We start from the raw sequence: 14,065 nt of genomic DNA on the forward strand, positions 1-14,065 counted from the left end.
CCATGATCATATTAAATAGCTTTTGGGCCGAATGGTCTACTCCCACTCCTATTTCCTATGCTTCTTGCCCAAAGAAATCTTGAGGGACATATGTCACTAAAATGTGCATTTAATAAAAATGCAAAGAAAACAACGGCGCGGTTGTGAATGTGGAATGTTAGCTTCCAGAGTAAGAGTGGGGCTAGAATGAGGCGCGCACACAGGTTTGAAAGGCCTGAATGGCCTGCTCAAGCCGTCATTCCGAAGCGCCCACAACTACAGAGCGATCTATCAGGCGAGTATTGGCGAGTGAAGCAATGAGGGGGAGTGTTTTTGTTCGCGGCAGCACCAATGAGGCTGCCTGAGGACTGAAGCTGACATACTCCCTCCTCACACGGACACATTGGGTGTGAGGGGAAGACGGGGCCGCACGGATGGAGCTGGAAAACATTGTGGCCAACACGGTGCTTCTGAAAGCCAGAGAAGGTAACAAAAAAAAATTGAATTTGCAACAGAGTAACAAAGGGCGGCCACATTGTAGCGGAGGACAATGGCTGAGAGAAACATTGTAGCCGCTCGGGGGCCCCCCGGAGGCGCGCTCTCTCTCTCTCTCTCTCTCTCTGAGCCGTACCGGGCTATCGGGGAGCGGCCTTTCCTCTTCCCCCAATAGGGTCTGGGCCTCGAACCAGCCCCGACACCCCTCCCGCAAGCATGGCCTTCTCTCCCACCCCAACCAACCCGCTGCACTGGACGGTGAAGCGGCGACCGAGCTCTCTCTCTCTCTTCCCCCCGGTGTCCCTTCCTCATCATCTTCGGGCCGGTACGGACGAGCGTCCAAGGCGACTCAGGAAATGGTCTCGCCTCTCAGCCTTTTCTCCTCCCCTGGCCTCTGCTTCAGCTGTTGGGGGCGCCACCGTGGAGAGGGATGGGAAAGAAGAGGTGGCCTCAGTCGCCCTTTCCTTTTTAATTTCTCACCACCACCTCGACCTCCCCTTTCAGGGTAAAGCAATCTTTTCTTTCTCCCCTTGCCCCTGGCTGGACGCTTGGCTAGAACCCCTAGTTTAGTTTTCTGTCTTCCTGTGCCCACTTCCCTTGCTGGATGGGTACCTATGCATGGATGTTTCCTGCTAACTCCCGTCCCACCCTTTATGTGCAAATAACGTAACCCTGGTGCAGGCAGAATTTTTTATATCCAGATGGACCCGGTGGTGGACAATTGTGGTGCTTTCTGATGTCTGTGATCACATTTTCTTCAGAAGGGAAGAACCACTGTATCATCATTTTTGTTTGATGAAATCCCATCGGTTTTCATGTACTAGCAACTGTTATTTGAATTTCGGTTCACCTTTTGCAACCCTCTGTAGTGATTCTCAATGTCCCTGTCTTTTCTAATAAGCTAGAATTGTGTAAGAGTGATGAGAGACAACAGAGAAGTTATAGTGATATAGTATGAAATGGCCCTAATCAATATTTCCAGCACAGCCGAGGGTCCAAAGTCTGATGCTAGAGTCCATGTATCTCTGTCTAATTCTCCTTTGATTGTCAGCTATGGCTCAGTCAGTTGTGCTGTTGCTTCTGAGTCAGACGGCTCTGAGTTCAAGTCCTGCTTTTAAGAGACCAGAGTATGTGATACAGCTGACACTCCCAGTACAGTCCTGATGGAGCACTGCACTGTTTGGGGAGTGTGATTTTTAAACTAAGGCACTATCACTCTCATGAAAAGTAGATATAGAGGCCCCTGCTTTGAAGAAAGGGAGGTCCTCTGTGTCCTGGACACACTGTTTATTCCCTGAACGGAATTATAACCTGTTTGAATTATAACATCTCATTGATGTTTGGAAATTGCTACAATATTATTGACATTACACCTATGGGAAGGATGTTGTGAAACTTGAAAGGGTTCAGAAAAGATTCACAAGGATGTTGCCAGGGTTGGAGGATTTGAGCTATAGGGAGAAGCTGAACAGGCTGGGGCTGTTTTCCTGGAGCGTCGGAGGCTAAGGGGTGACCTTATAGAAGTTTACAAAATCATGAGGGGCATGGATAGGATAAATAAATAGACAAGGTCTTTTCTTTGGTGTGGGGGAGTCCAGAACTAGAGGGCATAGGTTTAGGGTGAGATGGGAAAGATATAAAAGGGAACTAAGAGGTAATGTTTTCATGCAGAGGGTGGTGCCTGTATGGAATGAGCTGGTAGAGGAAGTGGTGGAGGCTGGTACAATTACAACATTTAAAAGGCATCTGGATGGGTATATGAATAGGAAGCATTGAGGGATATGGGCAAATGCTGGCAAATGGGACTAGATTAGGTTAGGATATCTGGTCGGCATGGACGAGCTGGACTGAAAGGTCAGTTTCCATGCTATACATCTCTATGACTATAACTTGCTTACAATTGTTTCAGTATAAAGTGGAAGCAGAATCAGTAGTGTTCCTGAACGGAACTTGGTAATTATTCAAAGCGGCAGAAAATTGCTCAGTTTTGAGGAATGTAGCTGGGGATTCTGACAAATTGGGTAGTTCTTATTTCAATGCTCTTTTTCCTGTGCTATAAGAATTTGTGACCTTGTTGATTGCTGAGGACACGGAGGTTGTGAAAGAACATTTGTTCTTTGGAGAAAGTGAGGGGTGCGGATGCTGGAGACCAGAGTCGAGAGTGTGGTGCTGGAAAAGTACAGCAGGTCAGGCAGCATTCGAGGAGCAGGAAAACCGATGCTTTGGGCACGACTGAATTTTGGGCATGTCAATTCTCCTGCCCCTCGGATGCTGCCTGACCTGCTGCGCTTTTCCAGCACCACGCTCTCCACCTTTGTTCTTTGTCCTAGTGCAGATGCAATGGGCCAAATAAAAGCCTCCTGCATCATACTTGCTACTTGTTCATGTTATTTTACCTCCTCTGTGATATCGGGCTCCATTCTGGGGTATGGTTCTGCTATTTTGAACCTCGTCTATCATTCCTCTGTAATCTCTGACGTGGTGTTGACGTGGATGATTGGTTGGTCTTCGCAACTGATAATTAAGTGATTTTCACAAACAATCAGGAGGGAGAGTTGCAATTTCTTTTGGTTCCTCAGAGGCTAATTATAATTTCTCATGTTATATATCGATGTAACACCTGATAAGATGAACGAACGCAGTGTGAATGTAGGGTTAATCTTCTAGGGCTGAACCTCCTGGGTCTGACCAAAGCTGTCATCACTCAAGAAGATCATGACTTGTTTTCGCCACCCTCACCCACTCCCCAAATACCTGCCACAGACACCACACCCAAATATCCCTTCTATCTTCAGGTAGCAAAAATTGATTGATCTTTATTTTTGAAGTTTACTGATGCATTGCAGTTTACGGAAAAGAACTTCAAATTTCCAACACTCTTTGCTTCTGCCTGATGGAACATTGACACTTCATAAGTGGGATTAAGTTTGGAATAAATGAGATGCCATTTTCTTCAGAAGAGAAGGACTAATGTGCCATCCTTTTTAATTTTGTGAAGTCCCATCTGTTTCCATGTAGAGACCCATTGCCTTGATCTCTCAGAATTGGGACGTGGGGCAAGTGCATTTTAATCTCAACCCTTAATGACTGGAGATAAATACAACAAATATTGGACTTGCTTGGTTCAGAACAGAGGATTTGGCCATTCTGTCCTTTGAATTTGCTCTGCCATTCTAGATTGTGGCTAATCAATTTAATGTTTTTATCCTCGTATTCCAGCCTGTCATTATTCAAGCTGTTTGTCTTGAATGCACTTAATGACTGAGCTTCCACAGCCCAATGGTATTCCAAAGATTCAGTACCTTTCTAGTGAAGAAATTCCTGTTCGTTTCAGTCCAACCTGGCTTGTTCTGAGACTACCCTCTCATTCTAGAATATCTGAAAAGAGGGCAAGACTTATCTCTCTTTTTTGTAAACCTTTTCAGTGACCTGTTTGAGCTCTTTAAAATCACAATATTGATTTAAGGTATTCGTCAGGAAACTGTTTCTTATTGTGAGTGAATGCAAGACTGATCTAGTCACAGAGATGAATCTAACAATCAGGACAGTGTCTGTGGTGAGAATATGGAAGTCACCACCTCAGTGTTGATGACGCAAATAGTTATAGATGTAATTAAGGTGAAGTAAGATATGTAGTTGAGGAAAAAAAAAAGTAGGATGTATTGATCTGTGTTAGGTGAACTGCAAGTAGGAGGAGCCCCCATGTGGAACATAAACACCAGCGTAGACTAGTTGGACCTGTTTCTTTGGGATGGATGCTGTGCAATTCTTTGGAAGGTTTGTGGCTTGCTCTGCCTCATCGATGAAGTAAGATGCCATGATCAGTCAGTCGGCTGGAATGGATGACTCCAGGCGGAAGCACAGATCTTCCTGGTCTGCTGTTCCTTCTCTGGGGTGTGAGGTTGCTGACTGGGCTGACGTTTCTTGTCCATCTCCCCATCTGTTGCCCTGGAGACTGGCAGGCGAGTCGGTTTCCCTCAGTTAGCTGGGGTGCAACTGGATGGTGCTCGGTTTGTTGATTTTCATGCCAAGCTTGTGACCTCTCCACTTGCCCCCACCCTTGGAAAATGCAGGCACTCCCCTTGGCCGAGCTGGCCTGCATTTATTTCACAGACAGTGGGTTATTAATTGGCTCAAGGTGGGAGTTCTACCTCCTTCACGATGGCAAACCCAAGAGAATTTGCAGAGAGTACTGTCCGATCAAATGGCAGTTTGTCGGCCTTGTTAATTAAGGTGGGTGGAATGTGAGACAATGTGAGACTGCTTCTGTGGGAGAGTTAGGCCCTTCCTTGGCCTGGGGCAAACCAAACAAGTAGGATCTCTGATATCATCTGATCTCCTAGGTGAAACTTCAAAGCCTTAGAGATGGACCAGGAAGGTAAAATGAGAAATGAGAGGATGAAGAGGAGGAGGCTCTTGTGACTATTATTTGACGAGTTAGTGAGTGGGCTGCACCTTTATATGCATTGCCTGACTTTAGATTGACTAGAGACAAAAAAAAACTGCAGATGCTGGAATCCATGCTTCACAAACAGGGGGCTGTACTTTGTGTTGGTGCCAGGGATTCTGTGGTACTCAACTTTAGCAAGCAACCTGCACGCTTCCCCCACCCCCCCCCCCCCCCAAAAAAAAACCTGACAGCCCATATAATAATCCAGATTATTACTAGCCTATTACAAAGACTGAAAGCATAGCCTCTATCTGAGATTTAAATGTACAGTCAAGGGATTATCAACCTGCCTGTTGAGTATTGTGCTTGTATTTGAGTGCCTGACTCCACATGCAAGGATGTGTCATCAAACAGGAAATCCATTATAGACTTACTGAAAATTTAGGAGTAAACATTTAGGTGTGGTTCTTCCATTAGTGAAACGTAAAGTGCAACTTAATGTGCAATTTTACCAAGAGGGTTTCGATCGGGGTAAAAGGCAGTGATGTAGGGGAGATTTGTATGGTGTGTAAACAGCTAGTTGTGTACTTTGGTAGGTTATACGTGGAGTTCTCAGTTGAAATGTGGGGCTCTGGGTTGTCACTAGTAATCTGAGTGATTTATAAGGGGGCTCACCTGCATTATATTTATGTTGGTAAAGTTTATTGCTGTCAGTGAGCTCATTAGGCTTGACTGCAATTCTGCATGTGTAGTTATTGCTGAGAGACTTGTGGTGCAGTGGTAGTGTCTTTACCTCTGGGCTAAGTGGTCCATGTACAAGTCTTGCTGTCATAACATGTTTGAGCTGGTGGATTAAAATAACGATGACTATTACTGTTTTGGAATATTCATCAGTTACAGTTAATTGAAATGTTTTGCAAAACATTTCATTGGTCATGGTGAGAATTTAATTCTCCAATAAAGAAAACCTTTCATTTAGATATCACCTGTCACAACTTTTGGTATCCTAAAGTACCCACTCTTTCCTCATCACCACCACCCTCCTCTTCCAACTCTGGACTCTGTCTTTCTCTGCCTGACCTTTGCTGTCTCTCCTATCCACCTATACCTTGCTTTACTTTCCAGTACTTTACCAAGTAAAAGCAGAATTCAGTGAGTTGGCACAACTCCAAAACAAAATTGACGGTTACCAATTTAAATGGATGATTGGGTTTGCTGCCAAAAGTTTTATCAACATATTTATCTCTCTGCTGTTATTACTTTTCATCTTTTTTCTTTTAAAGAACAGTTGACATATCATGTGGCCCCACATCTCATTTTGGGATCTTGCTGTGCACAACACTCTTGTTTCCTGCAGTAGTGACAGAGATAGCTCAGTGGATGTGAGAGGCTCTGGGACATTGTGCTGTGGCCATATTCAGTCCTTTTTTCCTTTTGTGATGGTCTTCTCTGACCACAGGATAGTTTGTGGCCAGTGTTGTACACGTGGCAATGTTCGGTTGGCTGTCTGTAAGCTGAAGCTGACTGCTTGAAGTTTCTAGTGCAATGAAGGCAGCTTTACAGTCCAAGTGACATCGGAGGTCCCCACTCTCCAAAACCCAGCGACGCCCCCCTCCCCCACCCACTCACCCACCCACCCACTCACTCTTTACTCTTTCCCAGCCCTAGCTAATATGCAGATGTGGATCCACGTGCTGCTTGGGGACTGGGGTGTACAAAACAATGAAGGGGCCCCTCAAATTCATTGGGTCCTTTCTAGATGGTTCAGTGATGGTACCTGTGGTTGGATGCAAGTGAATTGTTTCCTGCAGTCATGGTGATTTGTTGGGTTGCTGATTCTGAAGGTTAAATGCCTGGTGGAGACACTAAAGTTTATCAATACAAAAGAAGTTGGGATGGTCTCTCTTTTAGAAAACTTAGTCTACTGACGGTCTCTTTCATCCTCGATCGTGACTATTACAACATCACTCTTGAATTGTTTCTTGCCTTCCTGTCTGTCTGTTTGTATTTAAAACTCCCCTCGTTCTTTCTGCATATCTTGCCACGGTCAGACCTTTTCCAGAGCTGCCTTCTTTGACTCCGTTGAGTTCATTAACCTGGTCCTGCTTGTAAATTCTAGCATTTGACTCAGTGATGTAAATTAGAATGGGCTTAGTCTCAACTCGCATCCTGATGCCACCTGCATAAAGCAAAAACTGTTTGTATTCACGTAGCACCTATTGTGACCTTGAGGTATCTTGAAGCTTTTAACAGTCAAGCAGGAGCCTTTTAAGTGTAGTAATTGGTGTAATTGAAGGAAACGTTGATGGCAATTGGTATGGGGTAGGCTCTGCCTAAGCATCCATGAGGTAATGAAACGTTACCCACCCCCCACCCCCGCCCCGCCTCACTCCTTGCTCACCTGATGTAAAGACACCAAACGTTTCCTGTCATCAAACAGGATTGATCCTGAATTCCAAGTTTTGAACTCTGCGAACAGTTTTTCACGTGAAATGTTGTCATTTCTCTTCCAGAAGTTATACAGTCCTGCAGCATGGAAACAGACCCTTTGGTCCAACCAGTCCATGCTGACCATGATCCCAAACTATACTAGTCCCACTTGCTTGTGTTTGGCCCATCTTTTGACCAAACCTTTTTGATTCATATACTTATCTAAATGTCTTTTAAATATTGTAACTACTCAAATCCACCACTTCCTCTGGAAGTTCATTTCACATGTGAACCACTCTCTTTTCTTTTTTAAAATTTAAAAAAATACTGCCTGCGTGTCCTTTTTAAATCGTGCTCCTTTCACCTTTTTAAAAAATATGCCCCCGAGTCTTGAAATCCCTCACCCTAGGGCAAAGATAACTACCATTCACCTTGTCTATATCCCTCCATGGTTTTGAAAACCTCTATAAGGTCACCTCTCAATCTCCTACTCTCCAGTGAACAAAGACACAGCCTCTTCCTATGACCCAAGCGTGCACTTCCTGGAAACATCCTGGTAAATCTTCTCTGAACTCTCACCACCTTGACAATATCCTTCCTATGACAGGGAGATCAGAACTGGACACACTGTTCCAGAAGAGACCTGAACATGATGTCCCAACTTTTATACTGAAAATGCTGTAAGGTTATTGATGTCAGTAGTATAAAGGGACGATGCCATCAGCGATGCAGCAACAGGCCATTCAGTCCCCCAGCCGGTCTGTGTTGATATATATACTCCATACAAACTGCCTCCTGAGAGATGCCTTTCTCCCTCATCTGTTTATATAGTTTGCTGTCGAATGCTATTCGCTTCTACCACTCCTTGTGGCAGTGAGTTGCACATTCCAAATACTCCCTGAACTTAAGAAACTCGAGGGAAATTTTTTTTATTTGTTAAGGACTCTCTTATGTCTGTAATGTCTCCATTTGTGGGAGCACCCTGTTTAAACCAGTGTAAAACTTGGGAGTATTACATACATATCTGGCAGCTATAGGAAAAATACAGAACCACGAAAGAGAAAGATTTACAGTGATTAATGTTAGGGCTGTGCATGTGAAGGCAGGATGGACAGACTGGATCTGTTCTTCTTTCCAAGCTAAAAACTAACCGGTCTCAGAGGTCTTTAATATTGTGGAAGGGTTTTGAGAAAAGCTTGCCCCTGATCATCTTTCACTTCCTGTTTCTGGAGAAGAGCAACACTATGACACAGTCACAGAAATGCCAGTGGGAATACAGACAAAACTTCACTCAAAGCGCAGTGAGAACATGGAACTCTCAATTGAGTTTACACTGATCTATTGAAGCCAGATCAGTACAGCAGAGAAAAAGCAAAAGAGGACTGTGCTGAAGATTGAGGTTTGCTTGGACCATAAATATGGTTGTGGATTGATGGGCTGAATCGCCTCTCTTGCTGCATGTCCTGTGTGGCTGGGACTGAACCATCAACAACTTGACATCTACTGTTTTTGAATGCTTTGCTTTTACCCTGGTCACAGTATATCTGCAAGTGATGCAGTGGTAACTCGTAAAGCTTGAGATAAGTGCATTTAAGGGAAGGCAGAAAAATAAGTGAAGGAAAAACCAGTAGAAAGAATGAGAGTGTAAAGAAGTTTCTATGCAGCAGAAACACTAGCATTGATGGCTGTTTCTTTTCTGTAAAACTGTTTTAAAAAAAACACAAAAAAAAAACTGGGTAGTCAGATATGGAACTGGCGATTATTTATGTTGGGCCAACATGAAATGCTGTCCTATTTTCCCCCTTCAGTTGTCGTCGCAAGGTTGTTGGGAGTCCTTTTATTATGATCGCTGCTGGTGTGACAGATTGTGCCAGGTGGGGAAGAGAATGGAGGGAGGAGAGAGAAAGGAGTGTGGGGGAGTACACGTGTGTATGGTTAAGTGTTTCAGCTTAATTGTATGTATGTGTGTACAGTAAAACAGTCCAAGTTTTAGTTCTCCCTTGGCACAGTTTCACTTTCTCATCTTGAAAAACAGTAGCCACCTAGACTCTTGGTTTGTTTTATTTCTGTGTGGGGCTGACTGGCGAACTGCCATTAGATCCTCCTGCTCTTCTATCCATTGCTTATGTTGGATATTCAGTGTGTTTGAGAGTATCAGTGCTTGTAACATTTGTATCTCACAAATGCTAGGCAATGGCCATCTCCAATAAGAGACAACTTAACCATTGCCCCTTGACATTCAATGATGTTATCATCCCTGAATCCCCCCACACAACATCTTTGGGGTTACCACTGACCTAGAACTGAACTGGGCTAGCCATCTAAATACTGTGGCTGCAAGAATGGGTCAGAGGCTAGGAATAATGCAGCAACTAACTCACCCACTTACTCCCTAACCATCTATAATGCACAAGTCAGAATGTATGATGGAATACTCTGCACTTGCCTGGTTGAATGCAGCTGCAACAACACTCAAGAAGCCCGAAACCATCCAGGACAAAGAAGCCCCCTTGTGTGGCACTGCATCCACAAATGTTTGCTCACTCACACTCCGTAGAAGTTCAATATCTGTGCCAAATACACAATACGCTGCAAAAAATTAACCAGAGCTCCTTAGACAGCACCTTCCAAAATCCATGACCACTTTGATCTTGAAGGGGAAGGGTAGTGGTTCATGGAAGCACCACCACTTGTAAGTTCCCCTCCAAGCTATTCATCATCCGGACTTGGAAATATGAGCAGGAGTGGCCCATTCAGTATGATCGTGGCTGACCATCCAACTCAATGCTCTAGACCTGTGTCTCTCCATACCCTTTGAACCCTTTAGCCTGGAGAACCCTACCTAACTCCTTGAAAACATCTAATGGCCTCAACCACTTTCTGTGGCAGAGCATATATCACAGTTCCTTCACTGTGTCTAGAGTAATGTGTACAGTTTTTGGTGGCTTTACTTAAGGAAGGAGAACATTTCATGTGAAGCAGTTCAGAGAAGGTTCACTCAAATGATTCTTGGGTTACAAGAAGTTGAGCAGATTGGAGTTTAGTGGCATATGAGGAAATCTTACTGAAACGTGTAAGCTCTTGAGAAGACTGAATATGGTGGATGCTGAAGAATGTTTCATTTTTTTAAATGTGTAGAATCTAGATCTAGGGGATTGGGTTTAAAAATTAGGGCTGTCTCATTTAAGAAGACCAATTTTTTTTGTTGGGAGGATTGTTTGTCTGTGGAATTCTCTTGTGGAGATGTCAAGAGCAGAGACTTTCTGGCAAAGAATCCAGCATTTGTGCACAGAATGCAGCGTGGTTTTCTCTGGTTTAGTCAGCTGTTGAGTTCAGAACTGAGCTCTGCAATCAAAGTGCTTTCAAGGTGGGGTATGAGGAATTCTTTGTCCATGCCCTGTACCATCAATTCTACTCTCATTTACTTCAACTATGGCGCTTCCTTTAGTTTGAGATGATGCGGTGCTGGAACCTGCCTGATCAGGTACATGCGGAGCTAATCCTAATTTTAAATGCCATTATAAAAACCTGTATTTCTGTTATGTCTTTTTAGGAACATGCCCGAAACATTTCATGCTCACTAATGTCACAGAGAAATATGGCAGTCAGTATGTGCCATGCAGGGTCTCTCAAACAATGTAATTATGCTGCATTTTGGGAAAGCAAATTTTAGCAGGACTTACACACTTAATGTTAAGGTCCTAGGGAGTGTTGCTGAACAAAGAGACCTTGGAGTGCAGGTTCATAGATCTTTGAAAGTGGAGTCATAGGTAAATGGGATGGTGAAGAATGCATTTGATATGCTTTCCTTTATTGAGTACAGGAGTTGGGAGGTCAATTTGCGGTTGTCCAGGACATTGGTTAGGCCACTGTTGGAATATTGCCTGCAATTCTGGTCTCCTTCCTATTGGAAAGATGTTGTGAAACTTGAAAGGGTTCAGAAAAGATGTTGCCAGGGTTGGAGGATTTGAGCTATAAGGAGAGGCTGATCAGGCTGGGGCTGTTTTCCCTGGAGTGTCGGAGGCTGAGAGGTGACCTTATAGAGGTTTACAAAATTATGAGGGGCATGGATAGGGTAAATAGGCAAAGTCTTTTCCCTGGAGTCAGGGAGTCCAGAACTAGAGGGCTTATGTTTAGGGTGAGAGAGAACAGATATAAAAGGGACCTAAGAGGCAACTTTTTCACACAGAGGGTTGTACGTGTATGGAATGAGCTGCCAGAAGGGTCTGTTTCCATGCTGTACATCGATATGACTCTATCACTGTGATCAGACTTGTTTTAGTGAGGTTGATTGAAGGATAAGGTTGGTGTATACCTTTGCTTTATTATTGAAATAGTGCAATGGATCATGCCCACCAGTGAGGGCAGTTAGGGTGCAGCGAGCTGACTCATCAGAATGTGTGCAGCCTTCCCTCTGCACTTTACTGAAGCATCGGGCTGAATCATGTGACTCAAATCATTGGACTTGATCCCATGACTCAGTCCGTGAGTGCTGCTCAGAGCCACAGCTGGCTCCTTCCAGCCCAGTGCTTTGTTGAAACAACAATAACAACTTGTATCTGTATAGTGCATCTGACGTCACAAAACAATCCCAAGGTTCTCCACAGAAGTGTTCGCGGACAAAAACCTGGCACCAAGCCACGAGAAGAGATATTAACTCGGATGACTAAAAGCTTAGTCAAAGCCATCGGTTTTATGGAGCATCTGAAGTTGGGGGGGGGGGGAGAAAAGAGAGAGAGAGAGAAAACAATGGGCACAGCATTGGTACAAATCTTTCATGGTGTGGGTGTCACTGGCTGTATAGCTCATAACTGGAGGTGGTGGTGATGAACTGCCTTGTTGAACCTCTGAAATCCTAGGGATGGAGGGACAGCTACAGTACTGTGAGAGCGGCTTCCAAGATTTTGACCCTGTGATACTGTAGTAATGTAGAAAATAGGAGGAAAAGTAAACCATTCACCCCTTTTGAGATTGCTCTGTCATTCAACACGATCATGGCTGATCAGTCAACTCTGTACCAGGTGGCTCAGTGGTTAGCACTGCTGCCTCAACAGTCCCAGGGACCCAGGTTCGATTCCTGCCTCGGGCGACTGTCTGTGTGGAGTTTGCACGTACTCCCTGCATCTGCGTGGGTTTTCTGCAGGTGCTCTGGTTTCCTCCTACAGTCCAAAGGTGTTTAGGCCAGGTGAATTGGCCACACTAAATTGCCCATAGTGTTAGGTGCATTAGTCAGGCATAAATATAGGGTAGGGGACTGGGTCTGGGTGGGTTACTCTTCGAAGGGCGGTGTGGACTTGTTGGGCCGAAGGGCCTGTTTCCATAATGTAGGGAATCTTCCATACTGTAGGGAATCTAATCTAATGTGTACCCTGTTCCTGTTTTCTCCCCATACCTTTTGATCTCTATAGCCCCATGCTCTACAGTGGGATCAGCTACATAACCTTTTCCCCATTCTCTCTCTCTCTCTCTCTCTCTCTCTCTCTCTCTCTCTCTCTCTCTCTCTCTCTCTCTCTCTCTCTCTCTCTCTCTCTCTCTCTCTCTCCCCGCCCTCGACTTCTCACCCCTCCTCCCTCTCCTTCCCCTCTCTCTTTGTGTGTATATTGAATGTGCTAGTGTTGTGATTTAGAATTGAAGGGGAGGCATGCTGTGTGAGGAAGTCCTGCATGGTAATCTGGCTAAAATGAATCAAAACACAAATTGGTTTAATTTGAAAAGGAAAACTTTGCAAGGGCTCTGATGGGTGGAGGGGTGTGGGACTCCTCTGTCAGCTCTTACCAAGAGCCAGCACAGTAACAATGGGGTCAAAAGGCCTTCCTTAGTGTACCTGTGTGATTTATGATTGATAATGGCTGTAGGTGTGAGTGCATGATGCTTTTAAGCAAAGCTGCTTTCTGGTTTTACGGCAGAATTAGCAAGAAAGTGGCAGATATTTTTTTGAAAAGTGGAAATGAGAGACCAGCTGCAAACAAATCGCAGACTCAACTCAGGAAAGAGAAGAGTTGACTCTGCTTGAGAGGTTTTCCGGTGGGAATATTACTGTCTTTTGAGGACTTTTCAATTGTGCATGTGAGTGAGCATTGCAGGCTAGGCTAGTGTTGAATGCCCATCTCTAATTGCCCAGGGGGTAATGTTATGAGTATATGGAATGCAGAGCATTGCTCTGACAATGAGAAAATGGAGTTGGCTGTGGAAGGCAGTTGGCTCATCATTTTGTTTGTTTTGCATGTCAGGATTCAGATGTCTCCTCCTCTTTCTTTCAAAATCTCAGGATTGAATCCAAAGCATCTAACATCGACCATTTGGCACATTGTTGAAAAGTGGGATGCCTGAAAAGCACAGCCAGTCAGGCAGCATCTGAGGAGCTGGAGAATTGATATTTCGGGCTTAAGCCCTTCATCAGGAATGAAGCTTATTGGTCAAAGGGGCTAAGAGATAAATGGGAGGGGGGGGGTGGGATTTGGGGGTGGGGGAGGTTGGGAAGGTAACTGGGAATGCAATGGGTAGATGAAAGTAGGGGTGAAGGTGATAGGGTGGAGCTGATAGATGGGAAGGAAGATGGACAGGTCAAGGGGGAGGTGCCGAGTTGGAAGGTTGGGACTGGGATAAGGTGGGGGGAGGGGAAATGAGGAAACGGATAAAATCCACATTGATCCCGTGTGGTCGGAGGGTCCCAAGGCAGAAGATGAACCTCCAGGTGTCTGGTGGTTAGGGTTTGGTGATTTGGCACATTGGACTACTTTTTAAAAAGAACGAGCACAGTCAATGTTACTC

General features: G+C 44.7%; 1 protein-coding gene across 1 annotated transcript in view; it reads left to right on the plus strand.

Annotated features, from left to right (window-relative positions):
* Positions 1 to 324: 324 nt before the first annotated feature.
* Positions 325 to 14,065, plus strand: part of LOC140494635 (G protein-coupled receptor kinase 6-like) — a 119,155-nt gene continuing 105,414 nt past the window's right edge. The window contains exon 1 of the mRNA XM_072594037.1: positions 325 to 465. Coding sequence (XP_072450138.1) covers positions 414 to 465 — 52 coding nt within the window. The 5' untranslated portion in view covers positions 325 to 413. The remainder of the gene's footprint in view (positions 466 to 14,065) is intronic.

This window comes from Chiloscyllium punctatum, chromosome 2 (genome assembly GCF_047496795.1).
Source record: "Chiloscyllium punctatum isolate Juve2018m chromosome 2, sChiPun1.3, whole genome shotgun sequence".
In the NCBI taxonomy this organism is placed as follows: domain Eukaryota; kingdom Metazoa; phylum Chordata; class Chondrichthyes; order Orectolobiformes; family Hemiscylliidae; genus Chiloscyllium; species Chiloscyllium punctatum.